We start from the raw sequence: 24,837 nt of genomic DNA on the forward strand, positions 1-24,837 counted from the left end.
ACTGACCTGTGGCCTCGTATCCTGTATCTGCATCCACGTTAAGATCACAGTCTGCAGACCTCTGAGCCTGGAGCCTCCTGATTCCTGCTTGGGATTTCTTTTCTTTTTTTTAATTTTGGTAAATATATCTACAATAAACCATTTGCCATTCCAACACTTTTTACGTATACAATTCACTGACATTAATTACGTTTACCATGTTGTGCAACTACTACCACTATGCATTGCTGCTTACGTTTTGCATTCCCTTTTTGTTTCCTTTACCTGGAGATTTCTCCTTCTTTCCTTTGAGCAAGCTATATGTTAGCATTTTTAAAATCATATTTTATCCAGAATTTCTGGAAGGGAACCCACTGGCATTAGTTTAATCTATTACACTGAGCCTAAATCCAGAAATAGTTTTAGATTTCTAAGCAGTTGATTGATTTTAGTTTAAAGCAGTGCAATGGTTAAAATTGTGTGTCAACTTGGCTAGGCCATGATTCTCAATGGTTTGGCAGTTATGATGTAGTTTGGCAGCTATGTAATGATGTCATCACTTCCAAAATGAGATCTGATATGAGCAACTTCCATGTTGAGATCTGTTATGAGCAGCCAATCAGTTGAAAGGGAGTTTCCTTGGGGGTATGGCCTGCATCCAATCTAGGTGGACTTTCTGGCAAAGTGTGCTGGCTTTTGCTCTCTCTGGATTCTGCAGCTGGCTCCTCATCTGACCTCCAGTTTTTGGGACTTAAACTAGCAGCTTACCTACTGATCTTGGGATTCATCAGCCTCTGCAGGCTGTGAGCCAGTGGCCTGCCATCATACCTGCCAGTCTTGGGTTTGCCAGCCCCTGCAGCTACGTGAGTCAGGAGAAGTCTCCAGCCTGACCTACAGACTTGGGACTTTCCAGCATCTACAACTGTGTGAGCCATTTCCTTGATGTAAATCTCTCTATATATTTATATGCTTAGTGGTTTTGCTTCTCTAGAGAACCCATCCCAAGACAAGCAGGGAAAGGAGGAAAGAGGTAGGTATTAACCTATGTTTTAAATTTTCTGGTTATGTTTATCATATAAGAATGTATAAGAATAATTTCTACTTTTTGGCATTAATATACTGGCATTTTATTTGTGTCTTGGTACAATAAGTTTTCAAGAATGGTCATAGCTATTTAAAATGTGTGTGCATGCATATAGATATATATAACCAAAAGGTTGGTATTTCGAATCCACCAGCCGCTCTTTGGAAACCCTATGGGGCCGTTCTGCTCTGTCCTATAGGGTTGCTATGAGTTGGAATCGACTCAGTGGCAATGGATTTGGTTTTGGTTAGTACTATAAATCTAATTTTTCAATTTATTCTCTTATATTTTATAATTTTTGCTTCATGTAATCTCTTACTGTATTATTTGTTGCAGACCCTAAGGCCCATATCATATTTGAATGGCTTAAAGCCAACGTGACCTTAGCTTCATTCTATATTAGGCCCTTCAGTTAGTCTTTTTCTGATACTAATAATAGCACTTATATTCTCTTTTTTTTACAAAATATAATGCAACATTTAGGGAAAACATCTTGAAAGGGAGAATATATAATATGAAAATGAAAAACAGATGACATTTTAAAACTTGGGATCTGGGGATGGGAAAGGGAAATGGAAAAGGTAAAGGAAGCTAAATTGAATTTCTTTTTTAGAGGGGAATCAATAGAGACTGTTACAGTCATAAGGTTGATAAAAATATTAAGAATATGCTGCATTTTAAAATTTATCTTTTCTATCCTTCATAGTTTTTTGTTCATATTATTTGCTGAATGGAAGTGAATAGGTAGGTGAATTAATAAATAAAGCCATGCTTAGAATATTTTTTAATAGCTATATGTTTGAACTCAGTAGTGTTGCCAGCCATGTATAATATGATTTATTCACTGGCTTTCTCTTCTCTAAACTGTCAGCACTGTGGTGGAAGCACAATTAGGTTTGTGATTTAAGCCAAATATCTATCCAAACAGCCTCTATTTCTTTTTGAATCTAAGTGAAGTGGGGAGATTCTATGCATGTGTTTGCAAGTATATATTAGGAAAGAAAGAGAGGAGGGAGAAAGAGAACGGGCTGGTTTCCCAAGAAATAAAATTTCATGAAAAACCTGGAAAATAGGCTTTCCAAATGCCACCCTACAAATCCATAGTAAATTTGCATTTCATCTCATTTTGACACAGCACCACTGTGTAATCTTTTAAGTAATGGAATATAGGGCAGATTCTCTCTCTCACCACCCTACTTCCATTTGTCTTCAGTGGGGGCTGTTCTGGAAGGTCGGCTTGCCCGGGAAGTCTTCTTTGGAAGAGTACTGATACCTTTGAGTTAAACCTTAAGGAGTTTCTGATCTTAGATTTGAGATTTCAGGTAAAGACAGAAAGAGAGGGCAAACTTCAGTGAGATCATCATGCAAAGGGAAACAAAGAAAGGATTCCTCTAGGGGGCGCAAGTCCCATTTTCACAATGTGACTAATACAAAATCAGTTGTTGCAGAGTTGGAATCAACTCATGGTGACCCCATGTGTGTTACAGTAGAATTGTGCTCCACAGGGTTTTCAGTGGCTGATTTTTAGGAAGTACATTACCAGGTTTTCTTCTGGAGCACTTCTGGGTGGACGCAAACTTCCAGTCTTTTGGTTAACAGTTGAGTGCGTTAACTGTTTGCACCACCCAGGGACTCCACAGGGCAGTTTAAAATAAAAACATCCAAAGGGGAAAAAAAAAAAAAAAGCAAGCAAGCAAGCATGTACTTTCCGTATATGTGAGAGCATTTTCAAACATTAAGAAAACTAACTGAATGCTTCAAATGTTTAGAATTATTCAAGGCCAGGAATTCCAGATGTTTGTGCAGAAGCCATTGCTTGTGTCTGTTTAAATATTCCAGTGGGTTTTAATATGTCAAGGAGGAAAAAAGGGCATACTTCTCAATTCTTCTTCAGTAAAAACAGGATAATATCTACTTCAAAAAGCTATTAGGAGGATCAGATTAGATGGCACACATGAAGAGCCTAGTGGAGTGAGTGGTTAATCAGTAAATGTGAGTTTCCTCCCCGCCCTCTTGGCTCTTTCTATCTCTCAGGGCCGTCATGTCCAAAAGACGTGAAATGTTTAGAAAGTACGTGGAAAATGCAGTATATTATTACTGTATGATTACTGTCATGATAAGAAATACTGAATCAATAATTGTGTGAAGGATGCCAGATGTAAACAATAACCAGAGCTGCTGACATCTGTCCCCCCATAGTCAGTCAGCCCATCTCTCCTGGACAGCTACAAGAATCACACATTTCTTCAAATTAAGAACTTGCTTGCTACAAATGTCTTCTCTGAGTTGCAATGTTATGATAATCCGTTTTTCGCACGAAATGTATTTAGCTTTACTTCCCTATTCCTGTATTTCATATAAGGTATTCACCATGATGAGAGCTTCTTGGCTACTGCAAGCAAGAATCATCCAGATTTAAAAAAAAAAAAAAAAACCCTACACATAATCTACACATGCAAGCCTAATAGATTGGCTTTTGGTTTTTTCAGTTAATAAGCGTAGACCATCTGTTTTTCACTCTTAACTTTGAGAGTCCCCAGTACTTGGATAAAAACCACCAAGCTTCATAAGCTCTAATCAGCCAGCTCTAACACTGTCATTGGAGAGAAAAAGACTTAGTACAGATGTTAGTGGCCTAGGAAACAAGCCCCCTGCTGCCTCCTGAGGCTAGTGTAGGGCTGCCGCTGTGGCTGTGAAGGTTGTGGGGGGACTCGGGGCTTGCTATGGATTGTATTGAGTCCCCCCCAACACTCGTGTTCAAATCCTAACCCCTATAAATCTATAAATATGACTCTGTTTGGAAATAGAGGTTTTTCTTTTGTTATGTTAATGAGGCCATATCAGAGTAGGGTGGGTCGTAAATCTAATCACTTCTGAGCTATCTAAAGCCCAGAATAGACACAGAGACACACACAGGGGAAGACAGATACCATCTGATGACAGCGGTAGATGAATCTAGAAGCCCAGGAACTCCAAGGATTGCTGGCTACTAGAAGCTACAGTGGAGCTCTGGTGGCACAGTGGTTAAGCATTTGGCTGCTAACCAAGAGGTCGGTAGTTCACATTCACTAGGTGCTCCTTGGAAAACCCTATGGGGCAGTTCTACTCTGTCCTATAGGGTTGCTATGAGTTGGAATCGACGCGACGGCACTGGGTTTGTTTTTTTTTTTGGTTTTAGAAGCTACAATAGACAAAGAAGGACCTCCCCCTAGAGCCATACCCTGAATTTGGACTTTTGGCCTCCAAAACCGTGAGAAAATACATTTCTGTTCTTTAAAGACACTCACTTGCAGTATCTCTATTACAGCAGCTTTAGCGAACTAAGATGGGGCTCACATCCAGCCTTGCTCTGCTCACCAAGCCGGGCACCCATGGGGCTGTGTTTGCTCAGAGGGCCACTGTTGGGGCTAGCTGTGCCCTTGCAGGAGGCCTTTTCAGCAGGGAAGACCCTTTTCTGTACACTCTCATGTGGTGGGCAGCCTTGCGGGAAGAGAGTGTTGGGAACGCCCTTCCCTGAAGCACAAACCCCAACCTCGGCAAGACTTACTGAGTGTGACTGAGTCGTTGATCTTGAAGCTGCAGAGGACCCTGTCCACGTTGCGGGCATGTCGAAAGCCGTTTCCTCTCACGACTACTTGAAATGATTCTGAAATGAAGATCATAATGGCAAGAAACATTATCTGACTGCAGACCATTAACCTTAAGTTTCCCATCTGCCTTGATTTAGGGCCTCTGCTTCTTCATCAGGCTTCCAAAATTCAAAAATTAGTTTAGGCTGGAAACCAAAAGCAACCATGTAGGTGACTTTTACCAATTACCAACTCATCCCCACTCAGTATTCACGAAGAAGGCATGTTACTTCTTAGTCTGAATTCCTACCTTATTGTTCTTTCTGCTCCTCCTACCTGGAATGCCTTCCTCCCTCCTCTCTGTCCATTCGGATCTTACCCATCTTTCAAGCCCAGGCACTTTTTACAACTGTAATCTCTGCAGCCAAACAGCGCCAGAGGGACAGGGCTCTCCACTGCCCCTTCAATCAACACAACTCCTCTTTCTTCTCTCTTACATATTGGACTCCACCAAAAGGATTTCTTCAGAGCTCGAGGTGCTTGAGATGCTTTGTAAACCACTGCTCTGTGCTGGACAATGTAGCATGTAATTATGTACTGGCTTGGGATGTTCTTCCTCCTTTTCTTCCCCAACCAGAAACAAGCTCCTTTAAGTTAGGGGTTGTTTGATACTGCTATGGAACTCCCATCACTGCTGGGTGCCCAGCAGTAGTATGTCCTTTAGCAAACAAATCAGGGTCTTGCTTATTAGTGGTCGGTTGTCAAGCATTATCTGTTTGAACTGACGTTGGTCCCTCAGTATAGTACTTATTTCTCTCTGAATAGAAGAGAGAGAATATCTCACAGGTCTCTAGCCCTGCATATTAATTTCATATTGGCACAATGCATGTTGAATTAATATATACGAATACATAATTATTAAGTAATTAATTTTCAGGATAATTAATTAATATATATGAATTAAATTCTTATAAAGTACAAACAACTATCCCCTTTAATAGCCTTACTAAGGAAAAAAGCCAAGTAATTAATTAGGTACATGTTCAGGAATATTTGCCTAAGCTTGATGGTAACTAATAGCCAATGTACCATTTTCTTTTAATTTGTCAGCCTATAAAAATTGGGGGTTGGGATAATGCTGTGTGGCATATAAAAAGAAAAACAGACTAAAAGTCAGAGGAAAAAAATGCACTATTGGTGAAAGTGGATTTTAAACTATAAATGGCTATCCAAATAGAGATTTTTGTTGAGGGAAGGATGAGCTTAGAGGACTAGCATGCCGGATTCTTCCAAAGTTTAATACGTTTCATGAGTGTATGTCACCTCTGTTCCCAGGAAACTCATTTAGGGGTCAGGTTTGCTGAGATAATAACAACTGATGTAACAGTACTCTCACTGTGTGCCAGGCTCTGTGCTAAGTGTTGTATGCGTGTGCCATTTAAACCTCACCACAGGCCATGGAGGTGCAAACGAGAAAGCTGATCTTAGTGATGTTAAGTCATTTGTGCGCTATCAAACGGCTAGTGTCTGTCAGAGTGAGCACGGGCATCCAAGCCTGCCAGGCATCAAATACCCTGCCTGTCACCATTATGTTCTCAACCCTGATGCCAAAACGGACACTCATTGTCTTGTGATAGATGAGTAATTTAGAGGCTGGTGTTGTGATTTCTTAAGAAATTTTATTTCTTTTTTTCATATTAGGCAGGTTTGCCCATTTTACGAAAGAGTGGAGCTGATCTAGATGGGAGCAAGAAAACTGAAATCTAAGTAAAAGAACCCAGAGGCACTACATGCCCTACAAGGAGCACAACTCAGAACAACACGCCAAGGGACCCGAAAGATGAGGAAACGGAGCTTCTCCCATTTTAGATGACTTGCCCAAGGTCATAAAAGCAGTAAGCAGCAGAATTGGGACTCCTATCCAATGTTCAAGTGCCTTAGCTTAGATCTCTATTAATTAAAGCTACGGGCATATGCGGTCTGCCAGGACCGTACGTCCCAGGAGTATTAAGGATTTATATATGCATGTAGTCCCTGGGTGGTGCAGTGGTTAAAGTGCTTGACTACCATCCAAAATGTTGGCAGTTCAAACCCACCAGAGACGTCTTGGAAGAAAAGTCTGGTGATCTGCTTTTGAAAGGTCATAGCTGTGAAAACTCTATGGAGCTCAGTTCTACTCTGCACACATGGGAGTCACCCTGAGTAGGTATCAACTCGATGTCAACTGGTATTGGTTAGATATGCATGTTGATGTACACGCATGATTGCTAAGTTTAGAAGGATGGACTTCATATTTTTCTTTGGATGTCTGTCTGGCGTGTGATCACCCCTCAGCTGGTTCAACTAGCATTGTAATAAGTGTCAAGCACTGTGGAAGGTTTTAATTGCATCTTATTTACTCAAGTAAGTCTTTAGAAACCTATTTCTGTTTCTAGTCTGAGTGCCAGACATACAGAAATCTACTGTTTGAAGTTTTTGCTGATTCAAACTGTTTTCTGTGCCTATTTCTCTTGTTTCCTCACAGATCACCGGAGGGAGTGGAGACTCTGGAAATGTAGGCTGCACGCCAAGCTCTCTTCTCTAACACCATGTTCTAGCATTACCAATTCAGCTGCTGAGTCCTGTATAAAACAGGCTGACCACATTTCTGGTTGGCCCAACAGCAGGCATTTAGGAAGCAAGGCAGCAGGATTCCATAATGTGGCAATGGTGGAAACCAAACAATGTAATCCTCTAGGCCAAGGAAGAAGGTGGAGAAAATGATGCTGTGGGAAGCACTCCAGAGCGGAGGCAAGGGCTCCCATTCTGCCTGATACCGTCTCTGTGTTAGCACACACATGTGGTTTCCAAAAGAGCTGAAACATCTGAGCCGGCAGCCGGACTGGAATGTCAGCTCATCACACATACAAGTTATGTAACAAAGCTCCGTCCAATGAATCTGCCAGGAAGTGAGAACCAGGATACGCTAGAACTGGGCCATATTGATTTAACTCCATCTTTTCACAAAACCCTGAACCTATCTTTCAAAATGTGTACAGCTCAGTGTTTCTAGGCAATTCACATGTTGGGATACAGCTCTATAAGAAGTGTCTAGGGAGAGTAGGGCTTTAAGAAGAAAAGATTAAATTTTCCACCTGAAAATGCTGTTTGATTTCATCTTTTTAGATATATATTCATTATGGTTATTTTGTCACTTTTCTTCTCAATTATAATGTAAGCTTCCTGATGGTGGTGGTATTGTTGTTAGGTGCCAGCTAGTCAGTTCCTATTGATGGTAGGAGCCATCATTTCTATTTCTTCTGGATGCTTAGCTGTGCCTAACTCAGGGCTGAGTCAGTCTCAATATAAGCTCATTGAATGAATAAATAAATGACATGTGTTGGTGTAGAAAGGGCATAAAGGAGAAGGGCAGGTGATCATTTACTCAGGTACCAGCCACGTCTAATCCTGTTTATTTTCTGAGGCTTAATAGGTCAGTGAATGAAAAGATAAACATCATTAGTCATTGGGGATTTCTGTTTTCTTTATGTTGAGGTGTAATGCATACTGACCCAAGCCATGGTATTTTCAATCACCTCATATGCATGCGAAAGCTGGGCAATGAATAAGGAAGACCAAAGAAGAACTGACACGTTTGAATTGTGGTATTGGCAAAGAATAGTGAATATAACATGGACTTCTAGAAAAACAAACAAATCTGGCTTGGCGGAAGTACAGCCAGAATGCTCCTTAGAAGCAAGAATGACAAGACTTCATCTTGCTTACTTTGAACACATCACCAGGAGGGACCAATCCCTATAGAATGACATCATGCTTGGTAAAACAGAAGGTCAGCAAAAAAGATGAAGACCTTCAATGAAATGGACTGACACAGTGGCTGCAACAATGGGCTCAAACAGCAACGATTGTGAGGATGGCGCAGGACCAGGCGACATTTTGGTCTGTTAAACATGAGGTAGCTACGGTAACTAACAACAACAACAGTCACTAGGGAAACACAAACCAAAACCACAATGAGCTACCACTTCACACCCACTAGGATGGTTATAATAAAAAACAAGGATAATAACCAAGGGTTGTAGGATGTGGGGAAATTGGAACCCTTGTACACTGCTCGTGGGAAAGTAAAATGGTGCAGCCACTTTGGAAAATAGTTGAGCAAATACTCAAAAAAATTAAACATAGAGTTACCATGACCTAGAAATTTGACTCTTAGGTATATACCCAAGAGAACTGAAAACGTTTGTCTACACAAAAACTTGTCCATGAATGTTCATAGCAGCATTATTCATAATAGTCAAAAAGTGGAAACAACCCAAATGTCCATCAACAGATGAATAAACAAAATGTGGTACATCCATACCATGCAATACTACTCAGTCATAAAAAGGAATGAAGTATTGATACATGCTACAACATGGATGAACCTGGAAAACATTATGCTAAGTGAAAGAAGCCAGGCGCAAAAGGCCATATATTGTGTGATTCCATTTGTGGGAAATGTCCAGAACAGGCAAATCCATAGAGATAGAAAGCAGATTAGTGGTTGCCAGGGGCTGAGTGCAGGGGACAGGGAGTGGAGACTGACTACTCAATGGGCACAGGATTTATTTTTGGGATGATGAAAATGTTCTGGAAACAGTGTTTATAGTTGCACAACTTTCTGAATACATTAGAAACCACTGAATCATGCACTCTAAAAGGGTGAATTTGATGGTATGTGAATTATATCTCAATTTAAAAAATAGGGTTAGTGAGTAGTTGGATAAAATTAGTTCCCTCCTTTCCTTTCTTTTTCTTTTTTTAATGTGGAACAATAGCTTTGAGATGACCTCAGTAAAGATCATCTATCATTCACTGTATCTGAAATGAGACATTTGTATATTCTCTACTTGTTGTGGTCACTGAAGACTTTTGTGCAAAATTATGGTTGTGATAGTTCATCTTGTGAGTGAATTTGAATTTGCTCTCCTATTAGATGCTTAATGTGGCATGTAACACCTAGAATATAGAGATTGATGTATCATAAGCGCTTTTTGATGCCAAAATTATTCTAGAAAATTTAAATTTTGTAGCTGTTTATTTATTTATTACAGTTTCGTTGTTGTTCGTTGCCATTGAGTCAACTCCAATTCATGGCATAACAGAATGCAGTGTTGCCTGATCCACTGCCATCTTCATGATCATTAGTAGGTTTCAGTCCATTGTTGTGACTGTTGTATCAATCCAGCTCATTAAGGGTGTCCCTTGTTTTCTCTGATCCTCCACTTTACCAAGCATGATGTCCTTTTCTAGCCAATGGTCTTTCCTGATGACGTGTCCAAAGTAAGCAAGTCAAAGTCCCACCATCCCACCGTCTAAGGAGCATGCTGGTTGTATTTCTTCTAAGACTCGTTTGTTCTTCTGGCAGTCCACAGTAAACTCAATATTCTTTGCCGACATCATAATTCAAATGCATCAATTCTTCTTTTGTCTTCTTTTTTTATTTTCCAGCTTTTGGATGGATATGAGGTGATTGAAAAGATCATGGTTTGGGTCAGGTGCACCTTAGTCATCAAAGTGACATCTTTGCTTTTTTTAAAAACTTTAAGGAGGTTTTTTTTTGCAGCAGATTTGCCTGATGCAATTTGTCTTTTGATTTCTTGACTGCTGCTTCCATGGATCTTGTTTGTTAATCCAAGTAGAACGGCATTGTTGATGACTTCAGTTTCTTTTCTATTTATCCTGATGTTTATCAGTCTAGTTGGGAGGATCTTTATTTTCACGTTCAGGTGTAATCCATACTGAAAGCTGTAGTCGCTGACCTTCATCAGTAAGTCTTCATTGTTGGCAAGCAAGATTGTGTCATCTCCATATCACAGGTTGTTAATGAGTCTTCCTCCAGTCCTGATACTCTGTTCTTCTTCATATTGTCCACCTTCTCAGATTATTTGCTCAGCATACAGATGGAATAAGTAAGGTAAAAAGATACAACCTTCCTGCACACTTTTTTCGAGTTTGAGCCATGTAGTATCCTCTGGTTCTGTTTGAACAACTGCCTCCTGATCCATATTACAGGTTCTGCATGAGCACAGTTAAACTTTCTGGAGTTTCCATTCTTCATAATGCTATCCATAACTTGTTATGATTATTATTGAGGTATAATTGACATATAATAACTTGCACATAAAGGGTACAATTCGATAAGTTTTGACCTGTGTATACAATCTCAAGACAATACCACGACAAGATAGTGAACACATCCATCACACCGAAAAGTTTCCTTATGCCTCTTTATAATCTCTCCTTCCTACCCCCACCACCTCCACCCCAACTCCAACACAAACAATGATCTGGTCTCTGGATTGGTTTGCATTTTATAGAATTTTATGTAAATGGAATCATGTAGTATGTAATTTTTTTTAAGGGGGAGTCTGGCTTCCTTTACTAAGCATACTTATTTTGAGATTCATCCATAATTATTTTGAGATTTACCCACAGCTTATTCACTTTCATTGCTGAGTATTATTCCACTGTATATCTATGCCACAATTTGTTTATCCATTCACCTGTTGATGAACATATGAGCTGTTATGAATATTATTATGCAAGTCTTTTTAGGACATACACTTCCATTTCTTTTAGGTAAATTCCTAGGGGTGGAATGTCTGGGTGATATGGTAGGTGTATGTTCAACTTTTTAACAAACCGCCAGACCTGGTTTTCAAAGTGGTTGTGCCATTTTACATTCTGACCAACAGTACAGGAGAGTTCCTTCTTCCTCCAAATTGAAATATTTTCAAAAGAAAATAAATGCCAGACAGGGAATGAAATAATCCATTCAGAAGAGGTGACTAACGGCCAGCAATGAAAGCTTCGAAAAACAATGAAAAGGAAAAGAAATGAAACTACTATCTGGTGTTGCTTGAATGTTGCTGTGTTAAGCATCTAATTTCCAAATGGTAAACACGAAGCCTAAAGCTGCCTTCTTTTTGTGCTGACTCACCCAGTTTTATCACAGTGGGAAACTCAACACAGCAGGAATAATACAACTGCTTCTGAAATGACAATGTGAAGAGCTAATTATAGCTTCCTTCCATTTCCGGAGCACAAGGACTTCAAATGTAGAGCAGTTGGCAGGTTGCACACTTGATTCCAATTACTTCCTTCCTGGAGTGCTTAGATAGGAAGTACACTGTGAACTATTCAAGTCTGAGGCCAGGTAGGACCAGAGGAAAGTGATGCTCAAGCAAAGGGGTGCATTTCTTAGAGAGTAGCTAAACTAGGCAAGGCCAATATAACATTGGGTCGATTATCTTAATAACACAGAGGCTGATCTGCAAATATATATAATTAGGAACTGTTTTAGTTGTTCTTGCTTTTCCAAAGAAAATTTTTTAATGGAGCTTAATGGTCACAGAATTTTAAAAAAATAGAATTTCAATCTATATATTTTTTTTCTTGCACGGAACCATGATAGTGATTAATAAAGACTTCCTAACATAAATCATATTAGAATAAACTTCTGGGAAGAAAGTAAAATGTAAATATAATTTCAAAGAGGAAAAGGAAAAATGTAAAATTTTGTGACTCAGAGAAGAGTTTGTTCATGTTTTTTTATATGCACGCTCTTTCTTTTTATTTTTATTGTGTTTAGATGAAAGTTTACAGTGCCAACTAGTTTTTCATTCAAAAATTTATACACAAATTGTCTTGTGACATTGGTTGCAATCCCTGCAATGTGTCAGCACTTTCTTTCCACCCCGGGTTCTCCGTATCCATTTGTCCAGTTTTCCTGCCCCTTCCTGCCTTCTCATCTTTGTTTTTTGGGCAAGTATTGCCTCTTTGGTCTCATCTACTTGGACTATAACGGTGTCATTGTTTGTTTTATAGGTCTGTCTAATCTGTGCCTGAAATCAGGAATGTTTTTAAAGGGCTTATATCAGAAGAGAAGCCTAGAAAAGCTCTCCACACAGATGAAGCAGGTGACTTCGTAAACATTTTAGAACATGGACTGTAAATACAGTGACATATAGCACCATGCTAAATGCAACCATTGGCTAGGCCTGGGTATGGGGCTGACAACAGAGAGTAGTGGGGACTATGGTGAACTGGGAAGAGTGTGGTTTTTTTTTTTTTTTGCAAAAGGAAGTTATTCAGCCTGTAATCATCAAGACCTTATAATAAATACAGGCCCAGTGTTGCTAGATCTAATTTTTCATGACAAGTTGAAAATCAGAATTTTTGGGTGAAATTAGATTTTTAAATGTTAGCCATAAATTTAAGTGAAAAAAAAATTGCAGTGTGGATCAAAAAGAACATGTGCAGACCAGAGAAGGCCCGTGGGCTGCCAGTTTATAACCTCTGTTTTAAGTGGAGAAGTTCTTGGAAGGCTCTCTCTCCCCAAATATTTCCATCCATAAGATTGACTGAAATTCCTTGAGCACAGCAGATTAGATGTTCTCCCCCGACTCCTGCTCCCCATTAAGACCTCCTACTAAAATGCAAAATACCTCCAGGTGTACTTATTGTCTTTAGCCAAAATAATCAGTCCTTTTTACTGTAGCTGAGATTGAATTGAGTCTTTGGAAACTGATATTTGTAAAGGAGACCCAGAGGATCATTTCTCTGGAAAGCATATGGCTGCAGGTGGCTATTTAGCTGCTGCTCACATAAGTCCAGGGCTGGAGAGTTCAGAGCCTCCACTCCATTGCTGGGAAGTTTTAGGTGTAAATGTTGCCTGTGGTAAGCCAAAATCTGCTTCTGTGAATTCCTCCCCAATCCCTCCTTGGAGATCTCCTGAAGCTATGTATAAAAACAAGCCAAACCAGACTCGTTGCCGTTGAGTCCATTCCAACGTATAGTGACCCTATAGGACAGAGCAGAACTGCCCTGTAGGGTTTTCAAGGAGTGGCTGGTAGATTCGAACTGCCAACCTTTTGGTTAGCAGCTGAGCTGTTAACTACTGCAGCATATAGTAAACCTAATAATCTCTTTCTGCATGGGAATCCTCCAAATATCTGAAGATGCTCTTAATTCTTTTGTTTTCCTTGGTCTAACCTCCATGGTTACTTTGCTGTTGTTGTTATGTGCCGTCGAGTTGGCTCTGACTCATCAAGATCCTATAGGACAGAGTAGAACTGCCCCATAGGGTTTCCAAGGAGCAGCTGGTGGATTCGAGCTGCCGACCCTTTGGTTAGCAGCCAAACTCTTAACCACTGTGCCACCAGGGCTCCATAGTTACTGTAGACTTTCCTAATTTCACATGCAGCTCATTAGTCCTGCTACCACTCTCTGAGCAGACCTCTGTTATAGCGCTTAATGCACGGTTTTCTACTTTATCTGAGTATATGACTCTCTCCCAGACCAGACTGTGAGTTTCATGGGGAGTTTCAAGGGAGAAAGCCCTACGCATTTTTGTACTTGTATATTTTCATACTGCTTGGCACACAGCATGCACTCACTAAAAAAGAAGGGAGGGAGGGAGGAAAGGAGAGAAGGAGGAAGGAAGGGCTGGAGGAAGGAAAGGAAGGGAGGGAGGAAAAGACAGAGACAGTGAGAGTGAGAAAGACTGAGAGAGAAAGAAGGAATAAAATAAAGAGAGGATAAAAGACAGAAAGAGAGAGAGAGAGATCTATCCAGATCTATCACCATTTCTCCTACAGACTTGCCATTGTCAATGCCATTCTTAAAATGTAGGACTTGGGACAGTGGTCTTAACAAAGAACAGCAGGACTTATTAGTTCTCTTGCCGTGGACACTCTATGGCTATCCTGAGATTGTATTAGCTTTGTTTGTTGGCAGCGGCATCCTTGTTGGCTATCAAGATAGCAATGATTGTCCTTGTTTCTACACCGCCCCCCACCCTCACCCCGTCACACACACATGAACTGTTACTAAGTCAGGTTTCCTTAATCCTGCTTGTATGTGAAACTGGTTATTTGAACCCAGGGTCAACACTCCATTTGCTCTATTAAACTTCACCTTGGTATTTGCAGCCCCACATATAAACACCTGTGCTGGATCTCGGTGTTGTTGCCCACCCACTGCGTCATCTCGCTGCCTCTCTCAGAGCTCAGTTTGCTATCAGAGCCACTGCTATGGCTGAGCTGGCGATGAGAGCCAGCTGAGATCATTGTCTTGGGGGAGTTCAGTCGTCAGCACAGAGTGTCATGAACAGGACAGGCCGGGGTGGGACTCCTCATCTGGGGCTGCTCTGGGAGCAATGAAGGGAAGTAACTCACAGAGAGTAAGGGGAAAGGTTTTTGATGAAAGCTAATTCTGTCTTCTTCACAGATCTGTCTAGGGCTCAGTCCCACCATTATACTTCAGAAATGTGAACAATTGGTTATTTTCTTGTTTACCTTTTCCCCAACACATATGGAGTCAACCGATCATTTTGTAGATACAATGAACTCAATGTTCTCCCCACTTTTTTTTCCAGTGGAGAAACATACAGGCATGTTTTTCTCATGTAGATACTATGTTATCAGTATCATGATTTTAACATGACCCTCATTCCTCATTAAAATGATGCCAATGATAATAATGCCACTTTGTTTTGTATAACAGCATATGCTTCCAAGGCACTCTCATGAAAATCACTGGATCCTCGAGGTAGCCTAATGGAAATCACAGAGGGGGTTGGTCTAGGTCTACTCTGGTGGTGCAACGGTTAAGCTATTGTCTGCTAACTGAAAGGCTGGCGGTTTGAACCCACCCAGTGCTCCGTGGGAGCAGGACCTGGCCATCTGCTTCCGTACGATTACAGCCTAGGAAACCCTATGGGGTAGTTCCACTCTGTCAAGTGCGGTGACTATGAGTCGGAATAGACTCGACAGCACTCAACAACAACAATAACCAGTTCATAGCCAAGGACCACGAAATGGGCTCCAGTGCTTCTCAAACGCCATGGTTACTCTAGAGAATGGTCAGCAGTAGACCTTCAAAGAAATCCACGGAAGAACTTTTGATGTGTTATCTTTTGGAAGCCTCAGTTTCTTCTTAGTAAAGTTGTTCTTAATCCTTACACAGGAGAGGTGAGAGCTTACTTTTTTTAAAATCTAGGGCTAGCCTTCATTGTATCTTTTTTTTTTTTTTCCTTATAAGAAGTAAAGGAAATAGAATTAGATAGTTTACTCTGATATAGGAAAATATTCTTGCCTATAAAACATGCAATACAAGCTAGAGATTTCAAAAATACCCAAAGAAAAGATCCCTTGGGTTGGATTACCAGCGATTTGTCTATTTGATTGGTTCAACCAAAGAAACAGACCTTGGAATGATTTATTAATTGTATTGCTTTAATGTGTTCTAATTTATCAGAGTCTCTTTATTTTGTTTCTTGTATCCTCCTGAGCTTTTGAAAAATATCTTTTATTTCTTAATTCATTTATTAATCTTTCTTATTTAATAAGAAGACTATTAAAATCTATAAATTTGCTAGGATCAGATCTTGTGGACTGTGGTATTTCTGAGCCATATCCCTTACGTTTGTGTATGTGGTGTTTTTATTGCCTCAAACACTTCAATGGTATGTAAGCAGATTTTGGTTTACTCCTGATTCCAGAGTTATTTAGGAAGGCATTTTTCTATTATCAAGGGGTTGAGATTCTTATTTTGGTCTTGTCCTATCTTTGGCTATTAATTTCTAATTTTGCTTCATTTTAATTAGATAATTCAAAGGTGTGATATTAATGGTTAGGCAAGAGGGATTAACAAGGGCCAAAGAGCCCCAAACCAATGGCACTGTTTGCTGAAGGAATACATGAGTCAAGATGTTCAGTCGACATTTACTGATCACTTCTTAAGGTACTCTGCTAGGTAGTGGGAAGTGGAGGGTTAAAATAAGACTCCTTTCCTGTCCTCAAGATGTCTACTGGAGTAGCTAGGTAGTCTTAGGTAAGTGTAGTTGAATAGAAATGGCATTCATTGTTTTTAGACTTCCTGATTCATTACAAGGTTGTAACATAGCCAGTAGGATTGCTAAACTTCAAGTCTGGGTTTTCTTTATGAGTGGGATAATTGCACAATTAAGAGACTACCTCTGTGTCCTAATTTGCTAAAAACTGGAGAAATACAAAAAAATGTATTCTAGTCCCACACAGAATATACAAAATTAAATTAATCTAAATATCCCATTTCCTGACTTTATAAGAAGCATGTGAAGACCAGAGGTGGTCTAACCTTGAGACTAATGAGCCTAACTGAGGCTGTCACTGCATGGGGGGCCCTACCACTGGCTTCATGGGGCCATGTGCTCCCGTCAAATTTGCAAAAGTGAGTTTTTTTAACTCTTTATCTTGAAGAGGGTCTACTCCTGTGGTAACCACATTTGTCCTTGCTGTCTGTGTTGCCCGGTAGTGTTTTAGTTAAAACCCATTAAATAATCTTTTCTAAATTACTTTCTTTGGGAAATCAGCAGATAGTTCTGAGTAGTCACCAAGTATTTATTATTTTTGTTTGCTTATTTAAATATTTTCCAGTTGGCACAGATAATTAGTGCATCTAGCTCTTTGAAAATTCTTTCAACTGTTCTAAAATATAGCCCAGAAACTGGAATGAAATCCTCAAAGAATTCCCTCATTTATCTCAATAAATATGTCATATAACATTGCAGTGTGCAGTGTTTGGAAACTCCCACATGTTCTTCCTTCAATGCTTACTGCCTTATCAGAGCTGCAGTACATATTTCTGTTCATAAATTAGTAACTGGCACTCGGTATTCTGGAAGTCTAGAAAGAGAATGGGCGTTGTATCAACAGTGACTTCTCTATAGTAAAGGCTGTAAGTTCCTGGAGAACAAGGACTGGACTCAGGAGAGCATTTATCCTTCTTGTATCTCCTACACCTAGCAGGAACAGTAGTTACCGTTCAGTAGAAGCTTAGTGCTTTTGAAATGAAAGAAAGAAGATTGATGGGAAACCTTCCAGGAATTATTCTACAAGACTAGCCAGCGTGGTTGAAGTTTTAGGCAGTTCATTAGAATACAAAATAAGAGTAAGACCCAAATTTTGAACAGTTCGAGAAAATATCATGACTAAAGAAGGCCAATTCTTTGTGTAAGTGGAGACTGTCTTTATTAATGACAAAATTATAATGACCCTTTACTTGGACAACTGTAGATGTTCACTACCATTTTGTGAGGACTGGTAGATTGAGTAATTAATTAAGATAAATATATCAATTATGGAGAAAGGTCAGCATTTATTAAAAAATTAAACGTATCAAAATTTCAGGAGTGGCCTATGATCACTATGATCTTCTGGTATGTGTAGGGCTGCCATGAGGGTGAAGAGTTAGACTTTTTTCCAGAGGCACGGTGTTGATGGTGATGATGTGTGGAGATGCAGTATCTCTGCAATTCCTTTGTAATTAGGTCCCATAAAAGGAAAGAATTTGGACAGACCTTTTCAAACTTGAAAACTGACATGTTCTTTTTTCCTAGAAGCCAATTTATTTGGCAACTTCTACCCCCTTTCTATCCTCCCCACCCTGGTCTAGCAAATTAAGTAAACATGTGATTGAAATTCAATTTATCATGAATATCACGGGAGCAATTATGATTTAATTTCTACTTACCTCCTGCACATATGGTGGATGGTTCAGCTGCTAGAATTTCAATGCAGGACTTCTTTAAAATCTAAGACAAGAAGGAATAATAATAATAATAAATATTGTACAACTTATTTTGTCAAAACAGTGTTTGGGTTTTGTTTATACTATCAAGATATGAAAGTTCAAGGCCATTATGTTGGGTGGTGTACGTCTGTGTGTATGTGGAGGGTAACTTATCATCTTTGTTATTATCATCAGTGCCAAACATTTAATGAGTCAGCATTGTGCAAGGTTCTTCTGGATGTACCAAAGGCTATAAAAATTATTCATTCTTTCTTAACAAATATTTATTGAGTCTACAAAATGTCAGTCCTAGTTTTAAGGAGGTTTAAAATATAGTTGGGGAAATGGAGCTTTCACCGGAAAAGATAAATAGCAAAGTCAGGACATGTGTAGTAGGTCTAAGAGTGAAGGGACAGATAGTAGGAGCTACTGAGTTTAGGGTAGAGAGGACTGGTATACCGGGGAGGTCTTTGTGGACGAGGTGGGCGCTGAGGGTAGGACTCAGTCCAGTGGAGACGACTGGGTTAGGGTAAGGTTAGGGTCCAGGCAGGGATTGGCATGAGCAAAGGTGAGAAAGTAGAAATACAGAGACCTCCTGAGCTGGAACAAAAGGAGCTTGAAGAGTAGAAATAAAAGAGAGATATTAGATAAAACTGGAGAGGTAGTTTGGAGCCAGCCAACTCCTCTGAGGAGCTGCACTTTCAGGTTAGTCAGGGTTCCCTTTTAGTTAAAAGTTTGGAAAGATTTTGTGGGAGAGAGCTCTGAAAGCTGCTCACTGTGCCTCATTCACCAGAAGGATTCCTTGAGCCTTACTGAAATGAGAAATATACTCTTTTTCCCAAACGAGTCTTACAGGGTTGAGTGGAGAGTCTGGGGACCCCGTAACTGCACAGGCAGTGAATAACAAAGACTGCTCCTGACCAGAGCAGGGTATCTAACTGGTAGAGTTCAAATTCTTTCCACCAGTTCCAAATCTTGCCTCTTGCGGAATCAATATTCTGAAACTTCAACCAAGCATTTTAAACAAGTAGAGGGCACTGAGCTAATTTACCAAATGCAGTATCTTTATTTGGGCCTTACTGAATTTGGAATTTGTGATGATTCAGAGGGCTGAAGGAAGCCATTTCTCTGTTTATAAAAGAGGCATTTGTTAAAGCAATTAATGGTGGTGTAATTATAAAATTTAAAGTCTGTGAAGGAAGAAAGCTTCTTTGAGCATTGGGAAACGTCCATTTACTGGCAATAACTGATGTATTTATTTATGTATACTTCTTTGTTCCAGCTTAAGTGATACATAGGTACAATCAAATAAAAGATACAACAGATTATAATCCAGGAAAAAATGAATTTTAGGGAAAATAAGGGGAAGACAAACCAAGGAATGAGCACAGCACACAAAATGTATGCTGCGAGGAGCTTATGTCCTTGCTGGGAATGGCTCAAGGATTTAGTTCCAAGCTTTCTAGTAGCAAATGAGAAGGACAGACACTAATCTATGAGAGTCTCAATCTGTGAGATAAAACCAATCCAGTTTCTCAGATGAGATAATATTTACCCATTCCAGAGAGAAATCTGGGCGTCCTCAGAGAGAAGCATTGTGAAATGAAATGAACAACATGTTTAAGAAAATATTTATCTCATGGACAGATGACAAAACATTGACATTTATTCACTGAAACTGGTTCCCTTACGACTGGTTTTTAGGAAACTCTATGGGTCAGTTCTACTCTGTCCTATAGGGTTGCTATGAGTTGGAATCGACTCGACGACAATGAGTTTTGTTTTGTTTTTTTTTATATACCTGAAGGAGCCCTGCTGGCACGGCAGTTCAAATCCACAAGATGCTCCTTGGAAACCCTATGGAGCAGTTCTACTCTGTTCTATAGGGTTGCTATGAGTCAGAATCGACTTGACAGCAACAGGTTTTATATACCTGAAGGAGCCCTGGTGGCGCAGTGGTTAAGAGTACAGCTGCTAACCAAAAGGTTGGCAGTTCGAATACACCAACCACCCCTTGGAAACCCTATGGAGCAGTCCTACTCTGTCCTACAGGGTCACTATGAGTGAGAATTGACTTGATGGCAATGGGTTTGGTTTAGTTATATACCTGAAAGGCATAAAAAGCAGCATTTCTTCTTTGACAACTCTAAAAATTCAATTTTCCAACTACTTTTTCTGACATTCCTTCCCACTCTGTACAATTTAATGGTATTTTCATACTTTGATTCCCCTGTTTGTTTTCAGCTTCCTCCTGATTCCACGGTAAGAACCAATTTGTTCCTTTTTTGTCAGTTTTTGCCTTATTTCCTCTGCCTCTGGCTTAGCCAGCTGCCCACCTCACCCAACATAGGCAGGGCCTCTGTGCCTTGCCAGCGTCTAAGCTCATCCTGACACAGCAGGAAGCGCACGCACCCAGCCTCACATCCCTCACATGTCTCTGTCAGAGTCAGTCTCCTTCCCACACCTGGCTCTGGGGCGCTGGTATCCACCCTAAGCTGTGACCCAACTTCCCCTGGTTGTCTTTCTGACTTAGGATCAGGGACACCAAGGATATATATCTTGGGCACCGGTGTTTCCCTACTGGCTTATCTTTCGTCCCCTTTCCTATGGTCAAATCAGTCTTTTTGATCTCTTAACTCTGCCATTAGTCATCCTGCCTTGTGCGTGACAATGTCCTAGGACTGGGCTTGCCTGGCTCCTGGTGCACAATAACCGAGATCCCAGATAGCAATTGCCCTACGGGCGTTCTGGTGATTACCCATCCTGCAACTTGGGGCCACTGGGCTCCTCCTGCCTGATGGGCCACCTGGGCAAGTGGCCACCATGACCCAGGGAGCCACCCCTGTCTGACATGCCCACAGGCACAAGTCTCCCACTAGGCCACGTTTGGAGAAACAGAATTAACTCGATGGAGAAACTTTAGAACACAAAGCCATTCCTTAAAAAAAGTTTTAAATAAAATTCCTCAAGCTTTCGACATCCCTTAGTAAATCATTTTATCATCCACAACGAAAGATTTCAAAACAGTTCAAGGAAAAAAAAAAAAAACTGAAAAAAATAAAAAACTGAGCTATTAGGTCAAATCTGTGCCCGTTCCTCAAACTCCACCAAAACATCTAAGTGAGGTTTTCACCCATGTAAATTCTGACGTTGAACTAATTTTTTTGAACCAACGCTAGCACTTAGCCATGGGCTCTGTAAAGAAAAAGCCAATGAATCTTTGGCCACAAAGACGCTCTAATGGGGTTTGTCATAATAAACGCATGCTGTATTATTCTCTCAAAAGTGTCTGCAATTAGCTGATAAATCTAAGGAGTGTGCAAAGGGCCAAAACATGTCAGCCAAGCGCCGTGATTCAATCCAGTAAAAACACAACTTTCTCAATCTTAACTTAAAACATCTGGAAGGGATGCATTACAGCAAACAGAGGAGAATTTATCAGTGAGGGGGATGGGCAGGATTTGTCTTGGACTGTGGCTCCTGTTAGTTTGAAATGTCTGGTTTTAAAAGGTAGGAAGTCATGATTGCACTAGGTTGGATTTGGGGGTTCCCTTGGTTATGAGCAGCACAGACTGTAGGGTATTCAGTCTGTTTGAACTTTAGGCTTAGGACCTGGTGACTGTATGGGAGGTGAGAGGCAGAGGATCCCTCCCCTAGCCAGGCAGTGTAGCCATTGAGGAAGTATATAGACCCAGGGTTGGGGAACTGCTGCAAGGAAATCACTAGACAAAGTGGAGCAGAGCCATCAGAACTCCTTGACTCTGATGTCAGAGGTGAGAGGTTTTGAGATGAGGGGATAACTGGCCCCTTGAAAAGACCAGGCTAAGACCACCACCTGTCTCAAATATCAACCAATGGGAGGAGTTGGGTTCTGGCCCTGGTCCTGTACTTACCTTGCCTGTGCCCCTTGATAAATCCTTTACCTTTTCTGAGCCCCAATTCTGGGAAGCAGTTTAACATAACAAGTAATAGCTTGGAATCTGGAATCAAATTGCTTGGGCCAACTCACTCAGGAGCAGTGTCACCTTGGGCAAATTCTGCAAGTTCTTGGAGCCTCTGTTTCCTCATCTATAAAAGTGGGATGACATAGTCCCTACTGTATAAGGGAGTTGTGCTGGGAAGACTAAATGAGCCAACCCAGGCAGAGACCACCACAGAGTGTCTGGAATCTGTCAAGTCTTCAATGAATGGTAGTTACTACTCTCAACACTGGACTCTGGAGACAGATTGAGGCTATGCATGGATTTGTCTTGAAATCCAAGCCCCATCACTTACTGGCTGTGTGGACTTGGACAAGTTATCAAAAACCCCTGAATCTCAGTTTCCTCTTCTGTAAAATGGGGACAATCAAAAACACTGACCTCACAGGATTTTATGACAATTAAATGAAGTAAAACACATGAATATAGAAATATACAGTTGGTAAGATCAATAAGATTTTGCCTTTCAGACAAGTAGACAGATGTGATTGGTCAACAGATAGTTAATCACCATTGGACCAGCCTACTTCAAGTCCCAGACATCTTAAAACCAGAATGTGCCATTCACTGCAAATAAGGTATCAAGGAAGGTGCAAAAAAAGGCCTTAGCAGGAAGCACTTCTGAGAATGTTTGACATGTACTCAGTTCTCAAACAACGGTAGCTATTATTATTACTTTTGTTACTGCTACTGTACTCCTGCTATTACTGCTACTCCTCCTCCTGCTGCTGCCACTACTATTACTCTTGGGCAAGGATTGAACCTCATGCATCCTTGAATTCCCATCAGCCATCACTGGTTTTGTGCTTAATCATATACACTAAAAAACTGACCAAGGTTAATAATTCTTTCCTGCCAACTTTTGGACAGATTTCAAAGAGAAACTAGACAGAAAAGTGCATCTGAAATCCATGAAGAACTATATAAATGTAATGTATAAGTACGTTAACTTACACATACCTCATTGGATTGTTGGGAGAGCAGGGGAAGTAGCAGATGGAAAAGAACTTTGCCAAGTCATAAGAGCTATGTAATATATTTAAGTGAAACCCTTTGTGGACCAGTTCAGGCTGTATATAAGGTTTTTTTTTTTTTAATTCTAAAAATCTAAGGTTCTTTATTATGAATTTCTCAGTTTATGCAGCAATTTTTCAAGGATCCTTAATGAATTGTCAATATTTATATAAAATTATTAGGAACTCTTCCCTTACTATTACCAGTTGCCATGTGTTTCAGAGTAGAACTGTGCTCCATAGGGTTTCCACGGCTGTGAGCTTTCAGAAATAGGTTGCCAGGCCTTTCTTCCGAGGTGCCTCTGGGTGGGTTTGAACTACCAAGCATTTAACCATTTGTGCCACCCAGGGGCTCCTTCCTTCCCCAGTAAACAGCCAATCTTTATTTACTTGGCCATTTCCTGTTGGAGGATTTGTGTGTGTGTGTGTGTTAATAATGGAAGCTGCCTCTTTTATCTGTTCATGATATAAGGACCTGAGGACTCTTCCTTTTGCTTCCATACATCTTTCAGAGAGTCTTTCTGAGCAAGTTCCTTGGTACCTTACTTGTAGTGAAGGGCACATTCTGGTTTTAAGAGGTTAGGGGCTGGTCCAAAGGTGGTTAACTATCTGTTGACCAATCACATCTGCCTAGTTGTGTAACACAAAAACCAAGCAGCTTCCCTTAACCTTGCTCTCTCTCTCACTCTCTAAATCCAATATGAATTTTGTACCTAAATCCTGTTGATTTTACCAATGAAATACCTCTGTATCCACCCACGTTTTAGTATAAGCCACCATCCTTCAGAAGACTTATCATGGTTTAGAACTATGTATTTATTTTTGTGATTGTTTGGTCATTGTCTATTTTCCTCCTTAGACTATAAACTCCATGAGGGCAACTGGATTTCTTTTTACCATACCACTATACCCTCAATGCTCAACCTGGCACATGGTAGGCATTAAAAAATACTTGTTGAAGCTTATTAAGAAAATATTCTGCATCCTACTTTGGTAAGTGGTGTCTGGGGTCTTAAAAGCTAGCAAGTAGCCATCTGACATGCATCAATTGGTCCCAACCACCTGGAGTAAAGGAGAATGAACAACACCAAAGACACAAGGAAAGTATTAGCCCAAGAGACAGAAAGGGCCACACAAACTGAGACTTCATCAGCCTGAGACCAGAAGAACTAGATGGTGCCCGGCTACCACCAATGACAGCCGTGACAGGGAACACAACAGAGACTCCCGGATGGAGCAGGAGGAAGGTGGGGTGCAGAACTCAAATTCTAGTAAGAAGACCAGACTTAATGGTCTGAATGAGACTGGAGGAACCCCAGAAAGCATGGCCCCCAGATTCTCTATCAGCCCAGAACTAAAACAATTTCCAAGGCCAACTCTTCTGAGGGGGATTGGACTGGACTGTGGACATACAGTGATACTCCTGAGGAGTGTGCCTCTTAGCTCAAGTAGATACAAGAGACTAAACGGGCAGCTTCTGTCTGGAGGTGAGATGAGAAGGCAGAGAGGGTTAGGAGCTGGTTGAATGGACATGGGGAATCAGGGCTGGAAAGGAAGAGTGTGCTGTCACAGTATGGGGAGAGCAAATTAGAGTCACATAACAATGTATGTAT

General features: G+C 40.5%; 1 protein-coding gene across 1 annotated transcript in view; it reads right to left on the reverse strand.

Moving 5' to 3' along the window:
- ANTXR1 (ANTXR cell adhesion molecule 1) overlaps window positions 1-24,837 on the reverse strand; it is a 268,269-nt gene that overhangs the window by 159,323 nt on the left and 84,109 nt on the right. The window contains exons 9-10 of the mRNA XM_004369248.1: window positions 18,193-18,253; window positions 4,611-4,709 (exon numbers count right to left, since the gene is read on the reverse strand). Coding sequence (XP_004369305.1) covers window positions 4,611-4,709; window positions 18,193-18,253 — 160 coding nt within the window. The remainder of the gene's footprint in view (window positions 1-4,610; window positions 4,710-18,192; window positions 18,254-24,837) is intronic.

The sequence above is a fragment of the Trichechus manatus genome, unplaced genomic scaffold (assembly GCF_000243295.1).
Source record: "Trichechus manatus latirostris isolate Lorelei unplaced genomic scaffold, TriManLat1.0 scaffold00004, whole genome shotgun sequence".
Taxonomy (NCBI): domain Eukaryota; kingdom Metazoa; phylum Chordata; class Mammalia; order Sirenia; family Trichechidae; genus Trichechus; species Trichechus manatus.